The sequence below is a fragment of the Coptis chinensis genome, chromosome 7, assembly GCF_015680905.1.
Source record: "Coptis chinensis isolate HL-2020 chromosome 7, ASM1568090v1, whole genome shotgun sequence".
NCBI classification, from domain to species: domain Eukaryota; kingdom Viridiplantae; phylum Streptophyta; class Magnoliopsida; order Ranunculales; family Ranunculaceae; genus Coptis; species Coptis chinensis.
In genome coordinates, this window is record NC_141462.1 from 10,161,693 (window position 1) to 10,189,534 (window position 27,842).

Here is a 27,842-nt window from a genome sequence, read left to right on the forward strand (position 1 = left end):
TTCAGGTGAAAATAATTCTGAAAACCAATTTTCGAGTGAAAATAACCTATAAAGACAAATAGTCTGGCCAGATTTGAAATAAATATTTTTTGATTTTACTATTTCTGTCGTTTTAATATGAACAATGAGTGTTCATAACTTATGCTCAAATAGATAAACGTACCTCATACAATATATTAATGTATGAACAATGATTGTTTATATGAACAATGAGTGTTCATAACTTATGCTCAAATAGATGAGCGTATATGAACAATTAATGTATGAACAATCATTGTTTAATTCTTATTCTTGCTCAACATTATGTTGTGGTATGAACGTTGATTGCTCATATCCCATATATATAACGTATTTTCATAACTTGTTAATGATTAAATTTATATTCCAAATAGGTGTTTCATTTCGATTGGGGTACATTTATTATTTAAGCATTAAAAATACATTGATTCAATCATAATCCCAAATACGTAATCTTAACGCGATGTTCATAACTTGTTAATGTATAAATAATGATTGTTCATACTCTAAATGAGTATAACACCGAAGTAATTTGGCCCGATTATTTAACTTTAAAAAATATACTTGGCTCGTTTCGAAGTTTCAATCATTCGATAGTTAAATGAGTTAGCTGGGGAATTTGGCTTAATAAACGGCGGGGTGAAGCTTGGCTTATTATTCAAATAACATCATCAAAAAAATATACTTGACGTTTCAATCTACGTTATAAATATGAGCCCGATCTTTTAAAGCTTCGTTTAAATAAACGAGTTGAATTAAAAAAATATAGTTATGAGAGTTATTCTTTTCCGGATCTGTCGTGGAGTCACTCCCTGTTGGAGTTTAACCCCGATGGTATCATGGTATGACCGTATGATACAATCTCGAGTCTTAAGTAGGAGACCACTCATTGTGCACTGTCGATTGTGAATCGAGACAAACAATATACAGAAATGCTGGGTTGTTGCACAAGTTGTTATGTTAGACTGTTGGTATCAAGTGTTCTAATTGTTCACTGTTGCGTTCTTGATTTCTGGTCCATATTTCTCTATCAATTAAGATTGGGTGCAATGGCTCTCCATTCCTTTAAAAACAGAAAGAGTGACGGTGATTTTTTTCTTCTCTTTATATAACTCTCTGTATATAGAGTATTATTGAAGAATATAATGCATTCTATGCGAGTTGAAATAACGTAATTTGTAAAAACCCAAATAGCACCATTTAAAATGATGTAGAATGCAAAATTCAATTTTATACTGCACTATTTGAAGTGGCGTAGGATGTTTTTTTTTTTTTTTTTTTTTTTTTTTTATTCTGCACTGGTCGAAGTGGCGTGAAAAAAAATGGGTTTCAACCGCGCCAATTTTTTTTTTATTATTATTATTATTTTTTTTTTTTTTTTTTATTTTTTTTTTTTTTTTTTTTCGCTAGCCCGCACCAGTTCAAGTGGCCTAGAATTGTTCAAACCATTGCTCACCCAAACTTATTCTCTATCCCGTATAACACTGTTATTTTAAGAGATAGAAATAAAAATGGCAGACCAAGCCTAACCTGAAATTTTAGTGGGTGCCTGCTGTGCACAGCTCAGATCCAGCATATAGAGCGTTTAAACAAGCTCAAGTGTCAATTATTAAAATCATTATTATACGCGAAATAATCATTCCGCCACACATTTCACCTAATTTTCGTCGATAGACTCCGCCCCACATAACCCATGTAAGGGAATCCTTGTTCAGTTGTTCCAAGTTTCAACTTTCAACCGCAACATCAACATCAACATCAAAACCACGCGGTTTCCCTCTTTTCCCATAAATAAACAAAACCAAAATCCATGCACTGTTGCCAGCAGAGAGTATAATGCATATCAACGAACAACGTATCCATACAAGAACTATATGAGAGAGGGAGAAATGGACAAAATAAGAAAAATCTTGTTGAACGCATTTTACAAAAGATAATTTACAATTTTTGGCTGGCTTCACTATAAACACAAAAAAAAAAAAAATCTTCTTTTATTCCCACAAGGCCACAAATGTTTCTGGTGTTATACCTTTTATTTTCATTTAGAGTGGGTAATAAGACTCCCCCCACTCCCCATCTCCATCATGTCTCCATCACATATGTCTTTCTTCTAGAACAAAACCATACAAAACCATCTCTTTAGTAAAAAAAATATCATATATTTACTTTGAAACATCTTTTCATGACTAATTAACAATGACTTTTTTGTTTTTTTACTCAACGGGAAGGCGGAAACTTTGCAAGGTTAAAGCCAACCACATAAGGTAAACTCATCATCCTTCCTGACTTCCAAGGTTTCCCACAGCTGTAACGCCCAAAGAACGAAAGAAGAAAAATAAGAAAAACCACTTTTCCTTGCAAGCCTTCTAACCGTCTGAGTGTTTATACATACTTTGGTTTCATCAAATATGGAAGAACTGCTGTAAAACATACACACGGATGAACAAGTTAGCACAAATGAAGGGTGGGCATGAACTGTTTTGACCAACTAGCTATTAGGACTTTGTGGTGGTAACATATTGTCTCGACTCTCGACACTATAATTGGTAAGAACGGCGAGTCGGTGGTAAGATTTTTGTGGCGAAAATACTTTAGCTCCACAGTAATAAGTTAGTACATAAGACTATAACAGAGTTAATACAGTAGTACCATTACCATGAGAAGTGGGATTTACCTTTGGTATGCGTTTGGTTATTTAGAAGTGGGATTTTCATTGGCAAGTAGTAAATCGAGAATCTTGACCAAAAGCTCCTAGCATACTACATGCTACTTCCAGCAATTTTCCTGTAGAATAAAATAGTAAAACCAATTAAAATACATTATGACAGCAATAAAAGAACATTAATAAACCAAACTCTAGTTAGTTTGAGATATAACTTAATTAATTTTCTTGTAGAAGAGAATTTTAATAGTGGATTATATACTATTAAGTAAAGAATGTAACTGTAAAGCACATGCATAATATATTATACCTATAATTGAACATCAACATTGACAATAAAGCTGAAGCCAGTATAATACAAAACAAAGCATATTTAAGGGATAAAACAAAACAGATCATGGAAATTATAATTTAATAATAAAAGTAAGACGTCGCTGTTGGAGTTGGCGAAAGGCTAAGTCAAGATTCCTCCTACAATAACCTCCATACTAAAACTAAATACCAAATTAGTACCATCCACTGCCAGAAGTTTGTGTCTGTCAAACTGCTCTGCATGGCTTTATTTATTTTGCTCCCAGCCTTTATTTGGTTCCTCACCGACAGCCCCTCAAATCTCCATTGCTGGAACTACCCTAAAGTCTTAACCGTGACATATTACAGGTTTATATGAAAAGAATATTGCTGTCGCTCCCTGACAAATTAAATCTGCAAAACTCAGCAAGTTGGGTCTCTACTCTCTAGGCCTAGAAATGTCTAGTGTGGGCTATCTGATTATGTTGCATTTAGCTAACGAAAAAACTTAAATCAGGCAAACCCTCTTCAACGAAATTAAAATAACAGAGAACCATCTTAGATGGCAAGCAATCAGGCAATAGGAATACTACCAAAGCTAGATTAATTGCGCTGCATACTTTTTATGTGAAGAGTTCAATTTGATGTATTCAGGGACCATTAGGATACTCAATGAAAAATCTAATGAGCCTACAAACGACTATACAGTAACATATTAATGAAATGGGCATGTCATCTACTAACGACTATATTTACATACTTGATTATAAACTAATATTCATATAAAATTTAGTAACATACTAATGAAATGCATGTCATCTGCATGTCAAATTTGCTGATTACTTATAAACATTTTCTACTAGGTAAATTCAAGAAGTAGTTTTTAAACAAATTCTAGATGATGCATGCTATTGACAAAATATATCATTCTATTATGCATTTATTATATCCAATGGAAGAACCACCTTCTCCATTGAACTTGACATCAATAGCATGCATCATCTTAATAATCATACATGTACCTATCGTACATAAACACCAACCTAATTGACAAATATTATGGTCCTTGGGTCCATGGCATTGCTGTACCGTGACTCTGTGAGAACCATGTGAATACCATAGAATCATTCCTTCAAACCAAAGCACAACCCTTAACTACAGACGGGATTCCCAACGTAGGTCCCAAAAACCTTATAACTAAATTCTTAACTTAGAACTGAAGGCACATAATAGTAATTCTTAGTAAAGATGAAGGATATTTATGGTAATCTCAAATAACAGTGATGTATAGTCACGGACTAAAAACAGACAATACTAAACAAACACCACAATAAACCAAAAAAGCAGAGTTAGCTTTTGCTGCATGTGACTGAAATCTGTCCCACCGACATTATTCGCTACCGGAACACAAACTATACTCGTAAATATCAAATTCCGGTCGCTGCGACACCACATTTCACTCTAACAACAAGAATGATCCAAATTTAACAAAAAGAAGGAATTAAATTTTAAAAATGCAACAAGAAACGCACCTCTTCTCGGCTTCAAATCAATCTTACTAGCTTGCACAGATTTCGTCTCCGATTTCGGCACTTGAGCCTCAATAGGAAACAAGACCCCATCAATCCCTTGAACAGAAATCCTCCCATCAGTATAAATATCAGGATCAAACAAATAAGCCGCTCCATCCCCTTCTCCAAATTTGACAGATCCATCAGCTTCTTGAGCCACAACTTTATTAGGCACCCTCAAAGTATCATAGCTCACTTTACCAAATCTCCTCACAGAATTATACATACTTTCCTCTGTCTGATATTCAGGTATGATATGGTAATACATAATCTGTTCTGGTGCACCCGGTTCGCTTAGCTGATCTGTAGTCAATTTCCCCATCGCTTCGTCGTTGGGTGCAAGAACTGTAATCACATATCCCTCTGATACTAATCGACCCATCTCTGTCGCTAACGATGTTAAGTTTACAAGAATATCTGCCATCTCATTATACCCACCGTAATGTAGGAGGGTCTTAATGAAGTCCTTCACTTGACTCTCTCCATCGAAATGTCCGCGTGGTCCACCTGGACCAGGCGCTGGTGCTGGGGCTAGAGAAGGCCCTGGGGCCATTGCGTCGAAGATGGGCAGGGCTGGTGGAGCACCAGCAGGTGATGGAGGGGCTGGTTTCTTCAACCTATTAGTTCTTGGATCGACTTCAGGTGCTCCTTGAGGTAAAACAGCTGAAATGGAACGTAAACTACGTCGACGATTAAAATCTTCTTGAACAGATCTTGGCACTAAAAGCTTTTCAATCCCATGAATAACTCCATCAGGTCGGATTATAGCATCTGGGTGAATTACCATTGCGGACTCTACTCGTTTTCTTGAATCTTTCATTACAGTAAGCTGAACATTCTCTCTAATAAGTGTCGTCTCACGACGATGGGGCTTTTCTGGTTGTAGTTGCCAGCCATTTGAAGAAATTCGCTTAGGAACGATATGATACATTAACAGAGTTTGTAGAGATTTAACATTCCCAGGTTCAAGTAGAAATCTTTTGAATTCAGGATCAAGATCTCTTTCCAATGCTTCATTCCTTGGTGCAAATATTGTAATGTTATGTTTACCTACAGCATCTTCTAATGTCTGTAAAAGAAGAGCTTTCTCAACTAGCTCAGCTAGTTCAGTGTAATGTGAATCCAGTAACGCCACCAGAACTGAGTTTGAGTTAATTTGGGTTGTGGAATTTAAGGTTTTTGTTGAATTAGAAGAATTTTCCGGCAATGCTGAGGTAGAAATGAAGATGGAGATAAGGAAAAAGGTGGAGACATAGACATGGAAATGATTTTCCATGGCTATTGAGAAAAAAAACAAGGAAACTATTGGAAATGAAGGTTTGGTTTGTAAATGAAACCGATTTTGAAGTGAGGATATTAATTTGGGTTGGTAGAAACTCGTCGGTTCCGCTAAGGAAAGGAAGAATAGAGAGAGGGTGGGTGTGTGGCAAATTGAAGGGTGAAATGCGGCACTTCAAGTTTTCCAGAAACAGGCTGTTGTGGGGTCCACTCATTACTGTCTTAAGGGTACATACATTACTTTGCACTTCACTCGTTTGTGAGATGTAAGTTCGTGTGTGTGCTGGATGTGTTAATGTGTTTGACTAATCACTCTGGGTTTTGAGTAAATGACTGTTGTGGACATTGGTGTTACTTGGGTAACTGAGTAATAAGTCACGTGGGAGTACAGTGTATTGGTACTGTTGTGAAATACTTTGACGAACCATGTGTTAAGCATTTTCAGTGTTTTTATTGTACAGGGAAATGTACTAAATATTGGTATAGTTTGAAAATACTCCAATAAACATGAATTTCACGCGTTTATCCATGTTTTTATCGTTGTAAAATTTTAGGAAAATGTACTACAATTACTATCATTTTGAAATACTCCAAAAACCATGTATTTTCAGCGTTTGCTATGGATTTACTATATCGTTGTCATTTTCACTTTTGTTTGATTAAAAAATATTTGTGTATTATATTATCGGCTTCAATTAATTTTATTTTATTTTCCATCGTAAAACTCTTTTAATTTCTTGTAATTTGGTAATGTTCACTTTGAAATAAGTTGGTTTACAAACATAAGAAAACAATTTCAGCGTAATTACCTCAAACCAATGCACATTGAAAATGCCATATTTGTTTGTGTTAAGTACACATGTGCAAAATGTGGAAACATATACAAATAATATGTGATCATTTCTTGAATTTTGTTATCAACCAATAACCTCAAAATGCTTCTTCACTGTAAATTGCTCATGCCACCAAAATACTAAATGACGTATTTACAGTTTTTATTTGTCATACTAATTTTTGTAGTTTTACTGTGACCTATAGTTCGTGATTCCGAACGAAACTCTGGAATTCCGCTTTGAATTTCGGTTTTTAAAAAAAATGGAATTCCGAATATAGAGTCGAAAAATCTGAAATTCCGAAATTATCCGAAATTCCGAATATAACAAGGATCGAAATTTAATGAATTTCGGTTTTTAACTATGCTGTGACCTAAAATGAGGATACTTTGGTCTTTCACACATTTAGCTAAACGTATTAGGCTTACCAGCTCAAAGTAAAGCCAACAAAAAGGTTGAGTAGGGACCAAAAAAAAAAAAAAAAAAAAAAAGGTTGAGTAGGGACCAGCAGTCTTGCGTCCCTTCTACTTTAGAAGATGAAAGCTGAGTTGTCACTGTCTACCATTTTCCCATGACAATAAGCTTACCTTCACATTTTTATTTTTAATTCTTGTTTTTTTGATATTGTCAATTTTCAATTCTGAAAAACTAAAAGATATAATAAAAAACTAACGGAGCTACTGACGGCGACGTTTCTCCTGCTGGTAGACCGTTTGTCTCCGTCAGAGTTTAAACCATTGTTTGATTAGGTACAGAAAACCAAGGTTAAAAATCACCTTTGGTTAGGTAACAGTGTTCCATGGATTGTCGGTGAGGTTCTTGTTTGTGGCATCTTGTGCAGTTCCCTCTTCTCTTTCTTATTAGCACTTTAGGGAAACTTCTTAATGAGACTTGAATCTTTCATTAGTGGTCTTTAGTAAAGCCAATAGTGTCTTGCTCAATGACCCTACCATCTTAAATAGTGATGTGGTTCATTCATCTTGTTGTGATTATGATCAATATTCAATTTGATCTTTCATTCGTAGCCATATGATTGGGGGAAATGATTTTCATGAGCCCATTGACTTACATTATTCATGTTAAAAAGACACAGTACCTAATGTAGTTGGTATTATGAGTCGGCATAACAAATTAGTAAGTTTTGTTGCAATTGTGTTTTATGGCCAAATTATATTTCCGTTGCAAAATGCAAAACTTTTAGCAGCTTTCGTTTTTCACTAGTTGTATATGTCAGAGCATTTTGAAGACATAATGGGAGATTTTAGAACAACCCTACACTATTTAATTACTTAACGGACCCGAATCTGACCTGAATCAAACTGAACCCGATCGGATAACATTAAAAATTCAAAAAAGACACAAAAATTATATCCGAACTTGAATCCAACATATCCAAATCTAAACCCAAACCCGAATAAATAAACCGATGTGAAAATCGATCTGAACCCAAACTATTCAGGTCAAGTCATATTCGGGTCAAACCCGACCCGATTTCCTGCCCTACTCAAAAGTCATCCCTTGTAGTTTGGTTTGGACTCCCTTCGAGGGAAGAGTCAAAGCCTAAATTTTGAAGCCTTTTCAACTTTAACTCAGCCCCAACCCGTCATCTTTTAGCTTATTTTTATATCATCTTGAAATTTTCTGTATGGTGCATACCATAAATTCATAATGCCAAACATTTTCGAGAGTCCACAGTCCAAACCTTCTCTCTACCTATTTATTAGCCATATAAATATGCCAACATTTAGTTGCATATATATATATATATATATATTGGTGTCAAATGGCCCGGCCTGGCGCACAAACAATGAAGCTCTTATGTTTTGAAGGTCGGGTCAGCCCTACTCTCATTTACTTCGAGAGTCGGGTTAGGTCAGGCCAATACTTAAATCTCGAAACCTTTACCTGTCTCTCAACTCTCTCGAGAGGGCTTGAGGGCCAAACATGAGGGTCAGATACTATGTTATACATTTAATTTACAAAATAAATTTAGAAATATTAGTTAAAAATGATAAAATTGAATGCACTTCACAATTAAACCTTCAAACTAGTGTAGTCAAGGTAACATTGACCAAGCGCATAAGGCGTTTTTTGTGTTTTTTTGCACTTTTTGTTGGTACAAATAAAGGCCTTTTATTAACCTATTACAGTTTTTTCGTTTTTTCTTACAATTTTTGCTATACGTGACACATTTACACTCGATCCAATTGTTGTATGATATAAGAAATTGTACAAATTTAATAAATTTCATTGTGAAGTACACTTTAAACTTAATTTTGGCTAGTTTTTGTTAAATTGTATGGATTGAGAGAAGACATAAAAATGGATTAAATTTTAAATGAAGTTTTACGGGATTCTAAAATTGAATCATGTATTCTATTTTATGAAGAACTCATTTGACTCAATTCGATCGGTTCATTATTTTAGTCTATTGAAGTTGAGCTAGATTGTATTGAGAGATACGAGTTTTATTTTGCTCTTTACTTATTGCTTAAGATTTTTTTTTTAAATGACTACAATAGTTTTATGTTTACAATCACATAAAATTAATTTTAAAGTTTGGCTAAGCAAATCAGTGATAATTCATGTCATATTTAATATTTATTTTATTTTTTATTTGATATATCTATTTTTTTATCACTCTCCTCACTTCAATCAGGCCCGCCACTTTTACTCCTAAGGTACAAGAGGGTGTTACTTTAGGAAGTTTTTTAACGCTTTTACTACTACATCGCTCAAACTACTAAAAAAACTTGTTAAAGTTGTATTAGTCAATTAAGATCAGTTAAATTTATTTCATAAAATATTATAATGAAATGATAAGATTAGCAAACTTAATAGATAAACGTTCTTTTAAGTGATTTTTAACATATTAATGTTAAAATGAAATATATTATAAAAAAAAATTATTAAAATATATGTAATAAATGTTGAGGGCCCAATGAGAGTCGGGCTTAAGTTTCAAAGTCTAGGCCCTTACCCTCCCCTCAAAGGCTTGAGGGCCGGGTAAACCCAACCCACGAATGTATGATGACCTCATTTTGAGAGTTTTTCAGCCCATAGGCCGGGTCGGGTCGGGCGCTCAGAGTTTGAGGGCCATTTTGACACTTCTCTGTATATATCTATATCTTAATATTAAAGCTCCCACAAGGAATATGTATTTTTCGAACTCTATTAAAATTTAACGTTATCAACTTAATAATTAACTTAAAACGGGAAACTCTTTTTCTTTTAGAATCCAACTTCAAACGAAAATCTCTTTTCATTTTAAAACCAAAACTCAAATAGTAGTATAAAAACTCTTTATTTCTAAATTAAAATGATATCCCTCCCCCAACTAAAAAACACGGGTTTTTAAAACATAATTAAAATAATTTGTTAAGAAATTAAAATGGGTTTTTAAGACTTGATTAAAACAATTTATTAGGAAATTAAAATAGGTTAGCGACGAAAATAGAAATTACGATTTGTTATGATTGTTGAGCAAATTTTTAAAAATAGCCGGTGCGTATGCACGGTTCTACCTTCTAGTATATAGTACTTTTGTTGAAGGGACTTTTCCGACGAGATTAGTAAATATGTTTAAAATTTTAATACGATGCTAAATGCTCCAAGCCAGCTGCACGGAGATGCTCACAATCAGAAAGAGGATTGTGTCGCGTTGCTTGCAACTTGCATGGCACATGATCATACAATAATCACAGACCAAATAATGTCCACCAAGCAATTCATACAATAAGATCTTTGTCAAAAAAAAAATTATACAATAATATGCATATTATATATCTCTCTTTCTATATATGCGCCTGCCGAACAAACCAAATCGAACTACAATGATACATCTGTTCAACAGAAAAGTAACAAAGTAAAGGGCCGATAGATTTTTTTTTCTGAATTTTAAGCAATTATTGATCAAGATCTACTGCTACGTGGAACAGAGTCGATCTTTAGTTATTATTAGGAACCCTTATTATTATTAAGTGGCAATATAAGTTAAAGTTTTTGTTAAAGAGTGGTACCAGTGTACAATTGGCCCACGAAATCACATTATTTTGTTAATCTAAATAAGCACTTGATTCGACTTTTGATCATCATTAAAATGTAGGTCTGTGAAAATGAAGTGATGGAAGTGGTGGGTTCCTAGTTCCTAGCCTCCTACTTATACCGGTATATACGTGGTTCTAAGTTCTAACAAGCTAGAGTATTAATTGAAACTTGCTCAGCTCACTCTCATTGTCTCAATTTAACAATTCTAGTAGTGTTGTTTACATTGATCTTAAGTACTGATTTCACTTTTATTAGACGTGTAATTCCTCTTAATTAGAAAATAATTTTTTGTTGGCAATTTGACAAATCTGGCGTCTTTCAAAATGATATCAAACACTGATTTTACTTTTATTAGATGTGTTGAGCTTAGAGAACAGTTTTTTTTTGTTCCAATTTAACAAAATAAGTATTGTTCATAATGAACTTAAACACTGATAGTACTTCAATTAGACGTGTAATTAAGCTTAGAAAAGCACATTTGTTGCGCATTTGGGGTGCTTGCTTGACCTCTACTTCAAGAGATTGATTGAGTAGCATTAGAAAGTAAGAAAAAGACAAAAGGCAACTTGGAACAAGAACACCTATTCTCTCACTTTCAGTCTGTATAACACATGGTTCTGAAAGACTCATACCATTTCCTCAGGAATAGATGCTCTACCCAATTTTCTTCAAGACTTCAGAGTTATCTTTCTCTAATAATTCTAGTTTCTCAATAAACGAATGTTTTCATATAACTTGTGTTCTTTCTGTGTTTCTTTCATTTTTATTATCTTTCATACCAAGTCCAAAGCATGCATCATACATGCAAAAGGAACCAAAAAGAAATGGGCCCTTGGTTGTCTAGGAGTGTATCTGAGCCAGTATACAACGAAGCATGTAAGTCCACTAATAGCCTCTAGGCCCAGAGTTTTAGTTCCCCTTAAGATGTCAACTCCCTCTTCAAAAGTAACACCTGTACACTAGATTTATACTGGCATGTCTGCTCAATTTCACAAGAATTTCACAAATTGGATGTAACCATCTTACGGTTCATTGAATGAGGCCGGAGATATTAAGATTTTGAATATGCTTACACAGTCAACAACATTAGGCAAAGACATGGTCTACTCCTCCTTTCCTGCTTTCCTTAGGTGAAAGTGTGAAACTTGAAAGCATCTCTTCCAAGAAACTATGTCCATACCCACGCTTAAATTTTCACCAACATCGATTTCAATAGACTTTATTGAGCACATGGTCGCAGTATTGTTTGCTTCAGAAGCATTTTTGGGACCAGTAATTTTTATACCAACCAACCTATTTAGATTTGTATGAATGTCTTTAGATTTACTTCAGATCTTTCGATGTATCAATTTTTATAGCAAAGTTACTGGCGAACAATGTGTCCTTTCAGAATGTCTCTAGGAAAAAGTATTCAAGGATTTCATATCTAATTGTCTGTATCATGTATGTTGGGACTTGGGGTGCCTTACTACCTTAGTTACTTCAGTTGAGAATTTGGATTAACAATGTTAATCACCATTTCGGTTTGGTTGTTATCGGTTATCACCCATTTAAAAGAAATCAACCAAAAACTGTTGCATGGGAGCAAATTGATCTAAATTTTGAGTACCAGTAAAATGAAATCTTTAATGGTCCAATGTTGCCGCAAGGTTGAACAACAAAATCACACTCCACAACCCAGATGCCTAAAATCGGCCAATGACAATACATGTCACTCCACGCCTAGGCTAAGAGGCTATAATCTCCCAATTTTCTTGTACTTATCAGGCAAAGTATTTCTATACATACCAAGTATACCACAAAGCCTGTAGTCTTATAACTTATATTATCGCCAAAAACACACCACTTCAAAATCACTAGCAATATCGTGCAGTCACAGAATTGATACAAGTACAAACAAGTTGAGAAATCATCATACTACAGTATATCCTAAGGCGTGACTTTGATAACAATATAATAAATCTGTTGGCTATAATTCATATCACAGAAGAAAGGACCGTACAACGATATAAGTTAGCGTTCATATAAATATTTGATACGAAACCGTCAATTCAGTTTTAACAATCTTAGCCGTTGCACTTTATTCAGAGTGTCTCTCCAGGGTAAGTGTTGCTACACTTGGATACATCAAAATAAGAGTATAAACAACTATACAGGTATATAGCAAGTCCGAAAGTTATTTGGAATTCTATTTCAAGCGTCTTACTGAAAATATAGTTGGCCACTGCCCTGAAAGCAAGTAATGTGCGTCCTCAGCATACCATTCCTGGGAAAGAAAGGGTCCCACCTGAAAATTAATAACAATGAGTTGAGAATATGTCGTTCTTTTTGTTGGTTTTTCTTCCTAGGAAATTAAGAAACAGCACTTGGATCAGTTCAAGAGCTATTGAGATTGGAGACTCAGAACTTGGAGCACAAAAATGGCTATCAAACTCAGGTTATACTAGGGTTATGCTCCCTTGTGCTAATGGCGATCAAACTCTGAGAACTCAATGAAGCTCTCTGAGCACACATACAACTGTCAACCAACGTGAAATCATGCCCTTCAAAACAATTTCCACAATTCAACTTTCTCCAGGGTGCTCTGTCAGTCACTGATTAGTCACTGACTCACTGCCCTATCAATCAAAAGAGATAATCAGACCTAGATTTATAAATCACATGTCCACTTATAATGCCCATCTTAATCTCTATCCCACCAACTAATAAGATTGTTTAAGTGTTTAAGTCAAGGATACTCTATTGAATTCTAGAGAGAGCTTGCATGTCACTCCCCAATGTAGCTCAATAAGAGGATCTTTCAGACCGCAATAGTTCAAAACTCTAAGGGTAGGACACCTTGTAGAACTCCCCAAGTTCCAGAGACAGCATAACCTGTAGCCAGTCTAGGACCAATTTATAATTAAACCAGCATAAATCAAGTGCTTTCCTCAACCAGAAGAATCCAAAAAGATGAACCCCTGTACATCACACCATATTCAATGACAGCACAGATGACTTCATTATGTCTAGCAATTAAGTGAAAAAATTCTCTTTTTTTTGCAGCAAGGTCTGCCTATTGTTCTAGCTTATCTGGAGTTCTGGACATGCCATTAAAAAAAACAAAAAACCTGTGTCGGATACATATTCACGCGTCCGTGCCAGACACAACACGGACACATGTTGTATGTCATATACCTCAATTTTTGAAATTTCACCGTGTCAGACACGTTGCATCCCTGTCGGATATGGACACACGTATCCAAGTCAATGTAACTTGGCTATTATTCACTGATCCCCGTGAAAATCTGTTAAATCACTTCACTCACCAAAAGAGGGTGCACCAACCCCACTCTAGATCCTTTCAAATCTTAATTTTTTCCTACTTGGGGGGTAATAAAAAGCTATAGCAGTCTGCTAAATCTATCATATACTGAAACACTGGAGAGAGAGAGAGACTCACAAAATTATGGTCTTCCCAATTACACTTACAATGCAAGACACATCGGCACAATTTTATTTTATTTTTTTGTCATGAGATTATGGAACCTAGTTAGACACCAATAGTCACTTTCCATTTTCCAGCATTAGATGGCAAAAGAAAAACCGACTATTACATGGCTACAAAATTAATTCACTTTTACAGTTTTTTCTATTGCATGCTACTATGCTAGCCTAGTAACAATAGAGAATTTATTGAAAACCTTGAATAATTAGTTATACATGATTTTCACAAAGAACAGAAATGCATTCCAACCAGACTGCATACCAAGAGATTGTACCAATAGTGTGCACCAAATGATGTGGACACCTATTTTTAGAAATATTCCCAACTAACAAGTGTTTTTTATTTTCTAAAAACAAGTAGCCACATCTTGGTACAATCTATTTGTATGTGTGTACTATTATTCTTCCAAACAGAACAAGACCAAAACGTCCCAGACTAGTAAGCCAATAAGTCCGGCAAAATGGAAACTTTAGTTTCTTAATAAACTCATATTGTGAATACTCTGTAAAACTATCAATAGAGAATAAAGAGATTGAAGCAAATATAACTAGACTCACCTTAAAGCTGAAATGCTGAGGAGGCACAATATTGCTCAGATAATCGATGATAACTTAATTTTGACCAGAGCTTGCAGCACAAGAAGGTGAATTATTGCTATCATTCAAAGGGTTTCTTACATGAGTCTCAGTACTTCTCTGATTATCCGGTTCTGTAGCTGAATCCACCAAATTATCCGAACCAGAAGAACCAGTGACCCTACTATTCTCTCTAGTGTCAAGACGCTCCATAAGGCGAGACACACTAGCAATTCCAGCATTGACCTCTCTCCTAACTTCCGAGCCAAGATCAGACATGGAAGTGTTTCGGGAAAACAACCTCTCTTTCCATCCCCTTGTGTTCTTTGTAATCGACTCTTTGTATCTGTAATTAAAGAGAGAGAGGGGGGGGGGATTAATAAAAAAAAAAAACACAGACAAAGAAAACCTGTATCTTAACCACAACAAAAATGGAAAATATAATTGACTATAAGCAAGGTTCTAGAGGGTAAAGAAAAGAAAAAATAAATATCTCCATACAGACTATACCTTGTGGAGACAGCACTAAATCGAGATTTTAGAGATTCTGAGATGGACTGGAGTTCAGATGGTCCTGCTCTATCTTGATTAATAGGAGAAGATTGACTAGCAGAGTTCCTATGAATAAATTGATATGCAAGATAATCTTTAGATCAAGTTGCATTCGGGAACTGAATAGTGCGAAATCATCAGTATCAAAGCAATGGGTTTCATTCTTTTGTACCTGTTATTAATGGAAAACCTAGATTGGTTTGAAGCCAGAACACTGGAACCAGACGCAGGGGCAGGACTCGGTTCAGTATGAGCATGAAGCAATTGTGGGATGCCTTGTGAGGTTTCTTCTCTTTCCGTGTAAGTGGAGTAGATAGACTAGTTGAAGTGATTGTGGGAGCAGGTTCATTCCTTCCTCCCTGATCTGGAGGGGAAGAGATTGGACTGGTAGGAGAAGCATTAGGATTGGCAGAGAACACCAAGAACTGAGGGCGACCCTGAGCAGTTGACCTACTCCGTTGACCCTCCCTTCTAGCCATGTGATGTGATCTTCCCATTGCAGCAGCAGCCAAATGCTGGATTATACGTTCTTCAAGTTCAGAGTCATTGACCCCAACTGGTAACTGCAGTAAATAGGGAGGAAACAAGTGAATGTAAACAAAATCTTATGTTACTTCTAAAGGCTATAAGAAGCAAACAAGTAAAGGCTTTGCAGTTGAAAAAGTGCACTGACATGTTGTAACTCAAATTCTCCAAGGGCGGGATGATGAAATATTGTAGCATTTCGTGGGGGATTAAACCTAAGTTTTCGCTCATGTTCCACAGCGTCGAGCAATTCTTGGCTGCATGACAAGCAGAGAGATAATTCCCACAAATGGTAAGCCCAACATTAGCATAAAGTAAGATCAAAGAAAGAAAACAAGTACAAACCAGGTGGGATCCTTCAGGCTTATTGATTGCCAACACATGGGACACTGTGAGCTCCTTTGGCACCTATAACATGGGAAAAACAAAGATACAATATTACTTCTTTTTATGCTCCACCAGTATTAACTTCAATAAAAACGGTATTTTCTTTTCCTTTATCTTGCTTTTTGATTGGTGATAACAATTGTGGTAGTCAAAAACATGAAGAATACAAGAGGACTATGCATTTAATTTTAATTTGTTGTGGTTTGATGATCAGTAACCGTGAGCTTATTTTGCAAACTCCTCCAAGTACACCAGTCCATTTCATTCTTTCTTTCCACTCTTTCAGCTTACTGTTGCCAATATCGCCATGATCAGTCTACGTAACGCATGCAATGATGTGAAAATCTACTCATGGGCAGTGATATTAAAACTAAGCAATTCAATTTTTCTATTGGATCCAACTTATGCAATAACATCAACAAGTGGACTCTCACGCTTTCCGCCTAATCAACTTCAACTTGAGGAAATATTAAATATAAATAAAATAAGGAGAAAAACCTATTGCACAACGACAAATCAACCAACTCATCATTGTAAGAAATGATACCAATGGTTTGCAGATGTGTATCATGGCAACTCATCAAGTGCACACGGACCTATCAAAAGCTAATGATTTGTCCCTTGAAGGACAAGATAATGTTCCACATAGGTGCAATGTTTTTCTTTTTCTGCTGGCCCGTAAAAAGAAGGAAAGTTTCCCCTGAGAATCTGAGGAAAATCCCTTTAAAATTCATTACTAGCAAGTAAAAACAAGAATCAAGTACTTATATCATCCTAAGTTCCTAACCTCCACAAAACTACAGAGGAGGCCTGATTGCCGAAAGAGTGAATGTGAAGTCAGTAGTCTAGACACTGCAACCACATATTTGCAAAAGTATACGTCGAGATCATGTATTTTAGGTAACCAGCTAAAAATTTATGTAGGAAAAGTTAAACAAATAGGCATGTAAAAAGACCAATTATCATGAAATTATCAAATCACGTGGTCTCCATAAGTCCATAACAAAAACAAGACCAAAAAGTTTCCAATTTGAATATAAACAAGCAGATTATATACCATTCCAGAATGCACTGAAGATGAAACTCGTGCTTGCAACAAGTCACCTGCACATAAACAAAAAAATTAGTTCTCAAAACTTCTCAGACTGCACATAAAAACGCACTTATAAATAAGGAAACGGTATACCGTGGAAGGATCGCTATCGCAGAAAGCTTCAAGGCAAATGCTACATGCATCATCACATGCATCTTGTATTCCTCCTTCAACAAAAGCAGCAGCAGATGTCAAATGATTCTCTTTCATCTTGCCCTCATCCATCCCCGAAGCCTACCAATACCCAAAAATCATGTACTTTCAACCACCTTTAACATATCTATTAAACATCATATATATATATATTTCATCCTAAACACTAAAGATAACACCTTTAACATAATTCAACCATACAAAATCTCAAAAATCATGAAATTAATGAAATTTCAATTGAAAAAAGGATAAAGAAAGTTTATTTACCTCCATGAGATGAGATGATGGGGAAATTGAGGGGTTAAATAAATCGAGAGAAAAATCGACCCAAGATAGAAATTCAAGAATCGATTGAAAACTCGATGCCCATCACACCCAAAAATTAAAAGAGTAGTGAAGAGCGAAAATGATAATAACCCCACCAGAGCCTTGATTTCAGAGACACGGTGAAATAAAATGATCACCTTTTTCCACAAAACTAGTCTATAGCTTTATACTACTGTAGTCACGTATGTAGGTTACTTGGTTTTCGTGAGAGAAACGTGGATTTATTGTCCTTTTTTGCCTTGTTTTGAGTGTCTCAGATGAGGGTCTCAATGTCTGATTCCTCCTTAATGTTTTTGTCTGATTTCAGAGACTTAGAGACACACCCATAAAAACACTATTGTACCCAATAACTAATTAAAGTTTTTGTGGTACTTAACAAATGTAACAATCACTTCAATCCAATAATATTTTTCAAAATAATTTAGAATATTTTTAATAATGACAAAAAAAAAAAAAAAAACTCTTTTTTTTTTCCGACAATCTTCTTTTTTTCTCTATTTATTAATATTTTTTATTTTTTTTTTTTTTATTTTTTATTCTCATTAGAATTAGGTTGGTATTCATCTCCGTTATTTTGGTATGGTTGATTCAAATTAAAAATAGGTGCTTGCATATTTATTAGTGAGAGAAATATTACTAAAGAAAATGTTATTGGAGAAAAAATCAATATTATTTTTTTTAATAGAAAAAAAAAAAATATTTTTGTTATTTTTCAATTACAAATGAAAAACTTATAATATCTATAGTTAAGTATTGGGTTCTTAATATATTTTAATAAATAAATTGTTTTGTTTTGGGTACGCATAATGAAAAAAAAATAGGAATATAATGTGTCTAAAATAATTTTATTTATTTATTTTAAAATTATGACATAAAATTATTTTTATGAGTGTGTCTAAAATCACTCTAGCTTTTTGCTTTTTTGTTTTTGTGCTTGTGTTTGTGTTAATTACCCATCTTTACCGATGTAGGGTCTATGAAAATGTGGAGCCCAACTATGTTTGTCAAATTCTTTCCATATAATTACAAACAGTTGATGTTGATTGGTTATGGGTAGTGGTTATATATTATTTTCAAGATAAGAGAGTTCGTTTAGTGCGAAAATAATGTGTTCTTGGTCAAGAATTAAGAAAATATGTGCTTCCACTATCGCGACTCTCAAACTCACCACTATTGATTTGTATCAGGACTCAGGAGACGCAATCAATTATATTTCAAGAGATGCAAACCAACAGTATGAATATAAGCATTCGGACAACTTGACGAACGATCATTTCCACTATTTTCTTCTATGTTTTAAAATCGTTATGTAGTATATGTTTTTATTAATTGGTGGCTAGATGCAAATAATGCTTGACACTTGTACACACCACAATGACCACATTAGCAAAGAGGGGTATAATCCAAGCAGCAAGTGGAGGGCCGGTTCAGATTCAAAAGGAAGACTTTTTCTCTGGTCCAACATACCCGTGAAGAAGAGCACTCAAAGTCTCGGACAAGTCCAAAACTCTTTATTCTTTGCTTTCGGTGTCCCCCGTGTTAAAGGGGCAAAAGACCACATTATTTAAAGTCAAAATTTCTACATTCCACAGTACTGCCCTTTCACACAGTGGAAGATCGATTGTACCCCAACCTATAAATTCCTCTTCTCCCACGCATAGTTTGTGATTCCGAATGAAACTCTGAATTCTGCTCGGAATTTCAGTTTTCCAAAAAACCATAATTCCGAATATAGAGTCGAAATATCTAAAATTTCAAAAAAAATTTAAATTCTAAATATAATAAGGTTGAAATTTAATAGATTTCGGTTTTTGGATTTATCGAATTCCAAAAATTCCAAAATCCCGAACTATGCTCCCACGTATAACTGCCCAATTGTATAATCAATTTTGGTTAATATATTGGTACAGGACACAATAAAGACACAATTTCTAACCTAGAAAAAACATAAATATTGGGAAAAACGATATCAATCGATCCCCATTAAGATAACTTGCAGTTAAAGAATACTTTTATGATATCTATACTTCTGATGAACCTGATATTAATAAAGATATTTTTAATCTGTTCTCTCCTTGCATAACTAACAGAGAAAATGAAATTCTCACTGGCTGCTCTATTAGGTAAGATATTTGGAATGTGGTTAAGAATATGGGGGTTCTAAAAGCCCCTAGACTTAATGGTTTCTATGACTGTTTCTATCAACAGTGTTGGGATGTTATTGGTCCTTTCATTATTGATTGCGCTAAAAAAAAATTACTCAAGGTTGCATGAACCCTAGTTTCAATGAAACTTTTATTACTTTAATTCCTAAAATCTTTAACTCTTATCATATGTCAAAGTTTAGACCTATTAGTCTATATAATTTATGTTATAAGATTATAGCTAATATGCTTAAAGCTCATATAAATAAGATTGTCTCTCCTTTTCAATGAGTTTTCATAAAATGTAGGAGTATAGGTGACATTATTGGTTTAGCTAGTGAGATCTTTCACAATATGAATCATATGAAACCCAAAAAAGGTTTTATGGCCCTTAAAATGGATATGGCTAAAGCTTATAATAGAGTAGAGTGGTCTTTCATAGATAATATCTTTTAAAGGTTAGGGTTTAGTGATAAGTAGAGACTCCTCATCTTCCAATGTATCTCAACTGTTTCTTATAGGGTGTTGTTGAATGGTTCTCCTCTCGAGCAGTTTAATCCTGATAGAGGCCTGAGACAGGGAGATCCTCTATCCCCATACCTGTTTATTTTGGTGTCTGAAGCTCTATCAAGGATGCACTTTCACTAGAAAAGGTGTTTACTAACAGCTATATCCGTTACTTATATTTTTACTAACGCTTATATCTGTTAGCTCTGGGGTGTTACAATCACTTAGGCTAAATTTAGTAACGGATATAACCGTTACTTAAAGTAATCTTAGTAACACTTATATCCATTACTATAATTCTTTGTAACGGATAGCCAATTGTTGAATCTATTCATTTCTAACGGATGTTAGTGTTAGTAACGTTTGGCGCTTCTTTAGTTACTTTTCTAGCGGGAAATCAATTTTCATATGTCACGGATATATCCGTTAGTAATAGGTGTGCCACTTGCTATTAATATCGATTAGTGTAACGGATATATCCGTTAGTAATAGATGTGCAACTTACTATTTATATCGATATTTGTAACGGATATATCCGTTAGTAATAGATGTGACACTTGCTATTTATATCGATGTTTGTAACGGATATATCTGTTACTAAAGTTTTGTTAGTAAAAAAAATATATATTTATTTATTTTGCAGATCAAAATGTCTAAAAAAATTCACCCTGCACATCTAACTCTAGCACATATGAATATTCCATCTTATAGAGATATCACATTCCACAAACTTAATCAACATATAATAACAAAAAACAAAACCACTAATCAATTAAACATTAATTAGTATAAAAATATAGACACCAATCCAAATCAAACTTATATAGAAATGACTTCACCTAACCTAATCTTGGGATGTCTAATATGCCGTCATAGAATATCCCATTGTATTGGTCGTCACTGCTCGCCTGTTATTGCTCTCTCAAGTGTTCCCCCATCAGTTTCAGGGGTGCACATCTGCAATTCCCATAACTTCTCCCACAATATCACCACTTATTTGACAAAGCCTAGCAAGAACTGAAAAAAGTGAGAGAAACATTACAAAATTTCTTAAGAAACTTTTCATCGGGTTATGAGAACTAAAGAAATTATGAGTAGGTTAGTGTGGTGGGCTAATGTCAGCTCTTGCAGTAGCACTTCCTCAGCTATTAGACCACTATTTGAATAAAGCTTATGGATAAGAACAACTAATTTCTATGGACAAAGGCATACTTTAAGCCCATACAAATCACTTCAAGCTGACCCACAATGGTTTTTGTGACTTTACTAGCTCTAGTAAAATGTTTTTTGACAAAGGCATTAGGATGGAATACTGGTAAAAAAATGTCATAGAAGTTAACTAAACGGATAGTATTAGACAAAGATAAACACCTGGAAGAGAAGAGACCGCTGCTTTGTCTCCAGATCAAATTGCTTAGTTACCCGGTAGCCAGGCCGTCCAATTTTGACTGCAAGTGAAAGAAATAAGTCAAGATTATGTTAAGGATACAAATTAATAAAGGTTTATTCATGAACCACACAAGGGTTACAAGTAGACACCTACTTATGCCGACCAATTTTTTTGCACTGGGATTATGACCTATAATCTCATTATTGTCACTGAAAAGCACGTATCTCGATTTGAATGGTGCACTGGTAGCTCCAATAATAGTGTTGAAAGCAATATCTTGAAAAGGACCACGCTGATGAGGTCATTTTTGCTTATAAAACGTGGCTCAGGAAAGCAATAAGATACTACGGTCCATCATAAACAGCTACTGATGCTATCTCACCGGCAGGTGACGGCGTCCCTGGTGACTATTTAATCTAAGACATAGAAAATGCACTCACCTTTAAGATCCCCAGCAAGAAGAAAACGACTCTGCAAACTATGGACAAACTTAAGGCAATCAACAGTCTTTGATGCTGCAACCAAGGCTTGCAAATCGCAGAACATTTTAGAGATACAGTGCATTAAGAATTCTGCGAAAAAAACTATCTATTAATAAAACATCAACTAGATATTAATGTATTGGTAGCGTTGATCACTTAGGCAAATTCATTTGAGAAATTATCGCTGCCATGTGCACCTTATGCAAAGAATCACTAAATCTACTACTGGCTCACTATAGTTTACTAGATCTGTATAGTATTCTTCTTCTATTTTAAGGATCTCTTTGTTTCTGCCACAAATCTTTGGCAGATGATCTAAAATGGATTTTGTTGCAGATAAAAGCAAAAAAAGAGTTTGTTGCATTTGTAGTTGTTCCTGATCTAGGATTTGAAAGAAATGGGAGGCACTCTAAAGGAAGGTTCAAAAAGAATCTTATTGTGTCCATTCAAGCGTTGAAGTTGTCATTCTTGTGAAAGTTAACTCTTCAACAAGTTTAAGTATTTTTATATCAAAATTTTCGGTTCTTAGATGGAAAATGGATTATTTTCTTTGTTAGATTTTGAAAGCTACTTGCATGTTTTTAAATTTTAATATCGAGTTTCTTCTCAGATCAGACTATACTCCAAAAGATAAGATTGAAAAGAGAGATATACATAGTTGAGACAAACTGAAGTAACAAAAACGAAGACTATAACAGACCTGCCCAACCAGTTGTCCTCCAAAAACTTGTGCAAACCTCGGACCATCTCGCAAAGTGAATCCATGAAAAGTGTTGACCTTAAAAAGACAGAAACAAAAAGGATGAGTACAAATCACAATACTGGTAAATTATATCTTACTCATGAAAAAGTTGTGTTCATCTAATATATAAATTAATTAGATTGTGGTTTTTTTTGTATCCTCTCCTAATACCGAGATGGTAAAATAATCGAATAATGAAACTTTACGCCTATTGGCCCCAACCGCAGTAAATGTTCCAACATTGAGCATAGTGTATCATCAACATTCCATATCGATTTTGGCTTCATTAAAGAATCAGATCTATTAGGGCAACACCAAGCGGTGAGCTGCCATCATCAAATTACAATGCATCGATCTAATCTATCTCGTCCCTTGCTTTTCGGTGTGCATGTGTTGGTGGGGGTGTAAATATGCTAAAATTGACATAATAACACCGGTATTGAAGAAAGTAAATACCTTAGACAAAACAATTACATCCGCCTCGTGAACAGAGTTACAATACCTACAAGATCATTGATTTAGCAACATCAATAAACTTGAACAGTTACATCAATAAACAACAACATGTTACCTCTCCATCCCATATGAAGTAACATCTTCTTGAGAGATGAACTAGGGAGTCTCTGTAGCAACGGAATGTGTCCCAGAAACTCCAGTACTGAATCTGAAAAAAATGGTAAGCATCAATTGAATCAGCAATAATAATGGCGGCGATGACGGAAGCAAATTCTTTCGCCTCAATACCCAAATCAACGGCGGTCTCTCAAAAAGCGGTTTGGTTTCCGACATCTCCTAATGGTGATATCAAAATGATGTTTCCAATCATGTGCCCTGCATTTGTGCCAGGTTTAATTCCTATGCAAAATCAATAACAACAGACTAACCTTGGTGCTGGTCTTTATGATGTGCCCACTTTCCCATTTATGCCTCCAATGTCTGGAATTCCTTCCAACACACTAATTCCTCTTAACTACACTATACCCACAAGGAGAACTACTGCTGAGGGTGGAGCGATGACTGACGAGCATGGATAAGAGGGGCGGCAACAACATGCACCACAAAGACAAGTTGTTGTAAGGAGATTTCACTTCGCATTCCAACTTGACTTGCTGCTGATACTGAAGTTGGCTGCTGTCATTTTTGTGTTCAACCAAGATGGATCAAAACAGAGACTTGCCCTGCTTCTGGTTTTCGCAGCACTGGTTTATTTCTATCAGACTAGAGCTCTCACTCCTTTGATATAGTGGCTTTCACAAGGCATGCATAGGGCAGCGGCACCTCCACAACCACAACCTCCTATTAGGGCTGAGAATGCTCTTGGTGCTGCTAGGCGGATGGTGAAAATGCGCTCTCGAGGGACAACCTGGAGATGAGAATCAGGGAGAGAATGAAAATTGACCAGTTGAAAATGATAACCAAGTGGAACCCGCTGAACAGAACGGCTTCAACTGGAGGGTAATTGTAAAGGAGATTCAGAAATTCAGAAATACTTTGGGAGGTCCCTGGCGTTCCAGAAAGAAATGCTGCAAGATCATCTCTTTCGTCTTCATCTAAATGTACCCATTGAAGTGATTGTTTCTCCTGGTTGAGTGATTCTCTTAAGGCTTTTTCAACTCGAGATATTTGATCTTCCATGGCATCAACAAATTGCCTGTGCATGTTTGTTGTATTGTCTTGGGAGCGATATCCATGACTCAATTGAACGGCTCTCTCAAATTCCTCCAACTAATTCATCAACCATATTAAAATTAGTACAAAGCAATTAAGATATCACAACAATTCTAAGAACAAAGAGACTTGAGGTGTAAGATTAACCTGCCATTTTGCAGTTCCTAAGGCCATTTGAAGCTCCCCACGTAAGTCGACTGAATAATCAAGTTCTTGTCCTTCCCTTCCTCCGCGTAACCACATCCTATACATGGATTCCATTCTAGACCAAGAAAACAAATTAAATTAATGACCCCAAAAGATTATTGCTAATTGAAACCCCGAATATCAGTTATTGAAAAATCAAGACGCGTTTCATCATCCACGGTTGAAAATTGCATTTAGAACGGTGGGCGGCTTAAGATACATATAGTTATTGAAAATTGCAAGGAAGTTGACAAGGCTAAGAATTTCGAAATGACGGGCTTACTTTTTGGTCCTAAAATATTAAAATCGGGCCAAATAAAATTTCATGTTATATGCTTTTGCATCCAAAGAAGTTGGAAGCTAACCTAGAAACATTCTCAAAACCCAAAGGACAGAAACTAATGAATGAAACAATATGCAATTAAATCAACAAAAAGAGAGACATGAAAAACAAGATAGGCGGAACATACATATCAACGGATTGTTGGACCTCCTCGGCAGCAGAGAAGAAAACATCCTTTTGCCAGAGATCAAAACTGTTATTGTTAGCGACCAACATCATCACCTGACCCTCCCAAACAATATTCAGTTCGAGATGGAGGAAGGGTATTAGTTCGAGATGGAGGGAGAGGGAGAAGGTGGGCTGCCTATTCTCGTGCCCTTCACTACCCGCTAAAAAACTATTACTTGTGTTGGAAGGTTGACACTCAACAGCATTTCTCCAACATTATGAACCTCGCATGCATCAAAAAATTACACATTTATTAGTGATATAAATGAAAATAAGAACTTCATATTAAAATAGCTAATAGAAAAGAAGAAGAAAATAAACAAAACTAACTAGGGGTTTACGCATCCCCCGGGTGACTACTAATTGCTCCAAGTATCTCGACATCGCCATCTGCACTTAAACTTAAATACACAAAAGGCCTTGGTTTGTTTACAACAAGGCAAGTCCGACATAAAACCAATAAAAAGATTTGACAGACTAAAGAGTTTGTTATATTATTACAACTACCCAAGACTAACCACATAAAAATTTCAAGGCATGACAACGCACCCAAAAGTTCCAAGTCATGGCAACCACAACCACATAAAAATATATGTCTTGAGCTTAAACTAAAACAGAAGAGCAAAAAAGTAGAGAAATCCACAAAAGGTCTAAAACCTACAAACATCAATCCTACAAACATCAATCATACTTCAATCGCCCCATCAAGCCAAGCTATATACCCTCCTTCAAGCCAAGCATTCAAAGTTTCATTACCATCTTGTGGACCATCATAAACAAGAAAGATCGGGACCATTATTTCATCAATATACACTCTTCTCTCTCCACCAACCAGAATTCTGCCATGACAAATTTTTGCACTTACATCAATAGACCCTTTAGCAACTTATGTACCAAACTTATCTAGTAATGTGACTCTAGGCTGTTCAAGCGACCCAAAAGCAAGAGTCAAGTTCTCGAGGGGTTCTTTGGAGAATGGCGTTGAGCGGAACTAGAACCAATTTCAGTTAAGGTGTAGCCACATCCATATGTGGTTCGGCATTGGTCATCACATTATTACCTCTTTGTAGTATTGCCTAGTTGTTGTTGAAGGAGAACCCGTGGGTATAGATGATGACATGATAATTTTAAAGTGTGGATTACATATTACTAACTCTAACCATTAACCGTAATTGCCAAGAAAAAACTGACCTTGAGCATTGATTTGACCTCAGACATGTCTGTCTCGACCTTTGATTTAAATGTAGCCACATCGGCCTCAACCTTTGCAACTGATGTAGTAGCCATTTGGTTGAGTAAAGCGCTTGCGACAACAGCATGTTGTAGCTGCTTCCTAGTGATATTAGAACCAACTCCACGAACACGGTTCTTCTTATCCTTACCAAGTACTTCAGCCAATGCATCGGAGTCGATGTCTCCCGTGTCAGTCTTTCCAGATGCTAGTCTTCTTTCTTTAACTGCTTTCACTTGATCCTGCATTTATTTGTTTGTTTTTTTTAAATGGCAATCAAATAGCCCAAAATATACCCGGTAGCAATCAAAAACTGAAGTTATCAAATAGATAGCAGTAAAACTTCTACTCACATATTTTTCCCGAGCACTTTCCAAAACTGTTCCATCACTGCGTTCACGGCCCTTAAGCCAATCATCAACTCGAGTTATTTTTGCTTGAGGGTTTTGTTGTTGCTACAGGCAAATAATCATTGCTTAGTAATAGTGGTTCAAAAAGGACAACAATAGTATTCATATCTATATACATAATCAAAAGGCTTAATAATTTAGAAAATGATACATACCAGATCATTATGCCTTTGGGAGAAGGTTCTCCTACCATTAGTACTACCAATAGTATTCATGGCCCTATTTGCTGCATTTTTCGCATTCCTTTCTTTTACTTTAGTTTAAAGTTCATAGTCGACAAAATCTACCCAAAGAGCTGGATTAATAGCAGGTGGGCAGTTTGCCTTAGCTGCTTCAATGTTTTCAGCTTTCTCCAAAAACTTTGACCTATATGTCGCTTTCTGTGTCCTAAGTTTTTGAGAATAATTTGTCTCGACCAACGGACGAGCTTCAAAGTTTTCGACATTAAATTCGAATTCCTCCTATCATGAGTACAGTTGATAAGAAACAATATATTAAAACATAGCTAAATGGTAAAGTTGATTATTTAATTAACACATTAAATAAATAAATAAAAATAATTACCGTCAAGGCTTTCCAAATTGCATCCTTAAAGCCATCATCCACTAGTCTCCAATCCTTGGTGTTGATAGGGATATTAAGCCTCACTTCGTTCCCTATTGCAGTTTTGAATTTGCTTGCATTTTGTCCAACAATTTGGCCATTAGGCCATAACTCAACAAGCACTTTCCCGGAGGGACCCATTAATTGTGTCTTCTTGGATGACTGAGAA

The 27,842-nt window shown here is 35.4% G+C and overlaps 4 protein-coding genes and 1 long non-coding RNA gene across 6 annotated transcripts; all 5 read right to left on the bottom strand.

The window, feature by feature from the left end:
- Positions 1–1,908: 1,908 nt before the first annotated feature.
- Positions 1,909–6,338, bottom strand: LOC147485909 (fasciclin-like arabinogalactan protein 17). Of its 2 annotated transcripts, none has more exons than XM_086570529.1 (3): positions 4,504–6,338; positions 2,693–2,802; positions 1,909–2,435 (listed from the first exon to the last, which is right to left on the bottom strand). In XM_086570529.1, exons 1-2 carry the CDS (start codon positions 5,816–5,818, stop codon positions 2,729–2,731), a joined length of 1,389 nt encoding a protein of 462 aa, XP_086426655.1. In that variant the 5' UTR covers positions 5,819–6,338; the 3' UTR covers positions 1,909–2,435; positions 2,693–2,728. The 2 variants fall into 2 exon arrangements, with proteins under 2 accessions (XP_086426655.1, XP_086426654.1); XM_086570528.1 differs by having other exon boundaries at positions 1,909–2,438.
- A 6,316-nt stretch (positions 6,339–12,654) lies between these two features.
- On the bottom strand, positions 12,655–17,957 carry RHF2A (RING-H2 group F2A). Its single transcript, XM_086569785.1, is given in 10 exon segments — positions 12,655–12,987; positions 14,745–15,108; positions 15,273–15,380; positions 15,487–15,616; positions 15,619–15,877; positions 15,988–16,096; positions 16,185–16,247; positions 17,284–17,330; positions 17,413–17,553; positions 17,740–17,957. Coding segments are annotated over 9 exon segments (1,173 nt in total). The 5' UTR covers positions 17,746–17,957; the 3' UTR covers positions 12,655–12,987; positions 14,745–14,798.
- A 3,239-nt stretch (positions 17,958–21,196) lies between these two features.
- Positions 21,197–22,596, bottom strand: LOC147485911 (uncharacterized). Its single transcript, XR_015203049.1, has 3 exons — positions 22,281–22,596; positions 21,822–21,898; positions 21,197–21,457 (listed from the first exon to the last, which is right to left on the bottom strand). It is a non-coding gene; the product is annotated as an uncharacterized LOC147485911 (long non-coding RNA).
- A 1,794-nt stretch (positions 22,597–24,390) lies between these two features.
- Positions 24,391–25,500, bottom strand: LOC147485912 (uncharacterized). The gene is made up of 3 exons (XM_086573609.1): positions 25,389–25,500; positions 24,880–24,994; positions 24,391–24,789 (listed from the first exon to the last, which is right to left on the bottom strand). Exons 1-3 carry the CDS (start codon positions 25,478–25,480, stop codon positions 24,391–24,393), a joined length of 606 nt encoding a protein of 201 aa, XP_086429735.1. The 5' UTR covers positions 25,481–25,500.
- A 1,084-nt stretch (positions 25,501–26,584) lies between these two features.
- LOC147485913 (uncharacterized) lies at positions 26,585–27,800 on the bottom strand. The gene is made up of 4 exons (XM_086573610.1): positions 27,635–27,800; positions 27,226–27,531; positions 27,014–27,115; positions 26,585–26,902 (listed from the first exon to the last, which is right to left on the bottom strand). Exons 2-4 carry the CDS (start codon positions 27,283–27,285, stop codon positions 26,585–26,587), a joined length of 480 nt encoding a protein of 159 aa, XP_086429736.1. The 5' UTR covers positions 27,286–27,531; positions 27,635–27,800.
- Between the last annotated feature and the right edge of the window lie 42 nt (positions 27,801–27,842).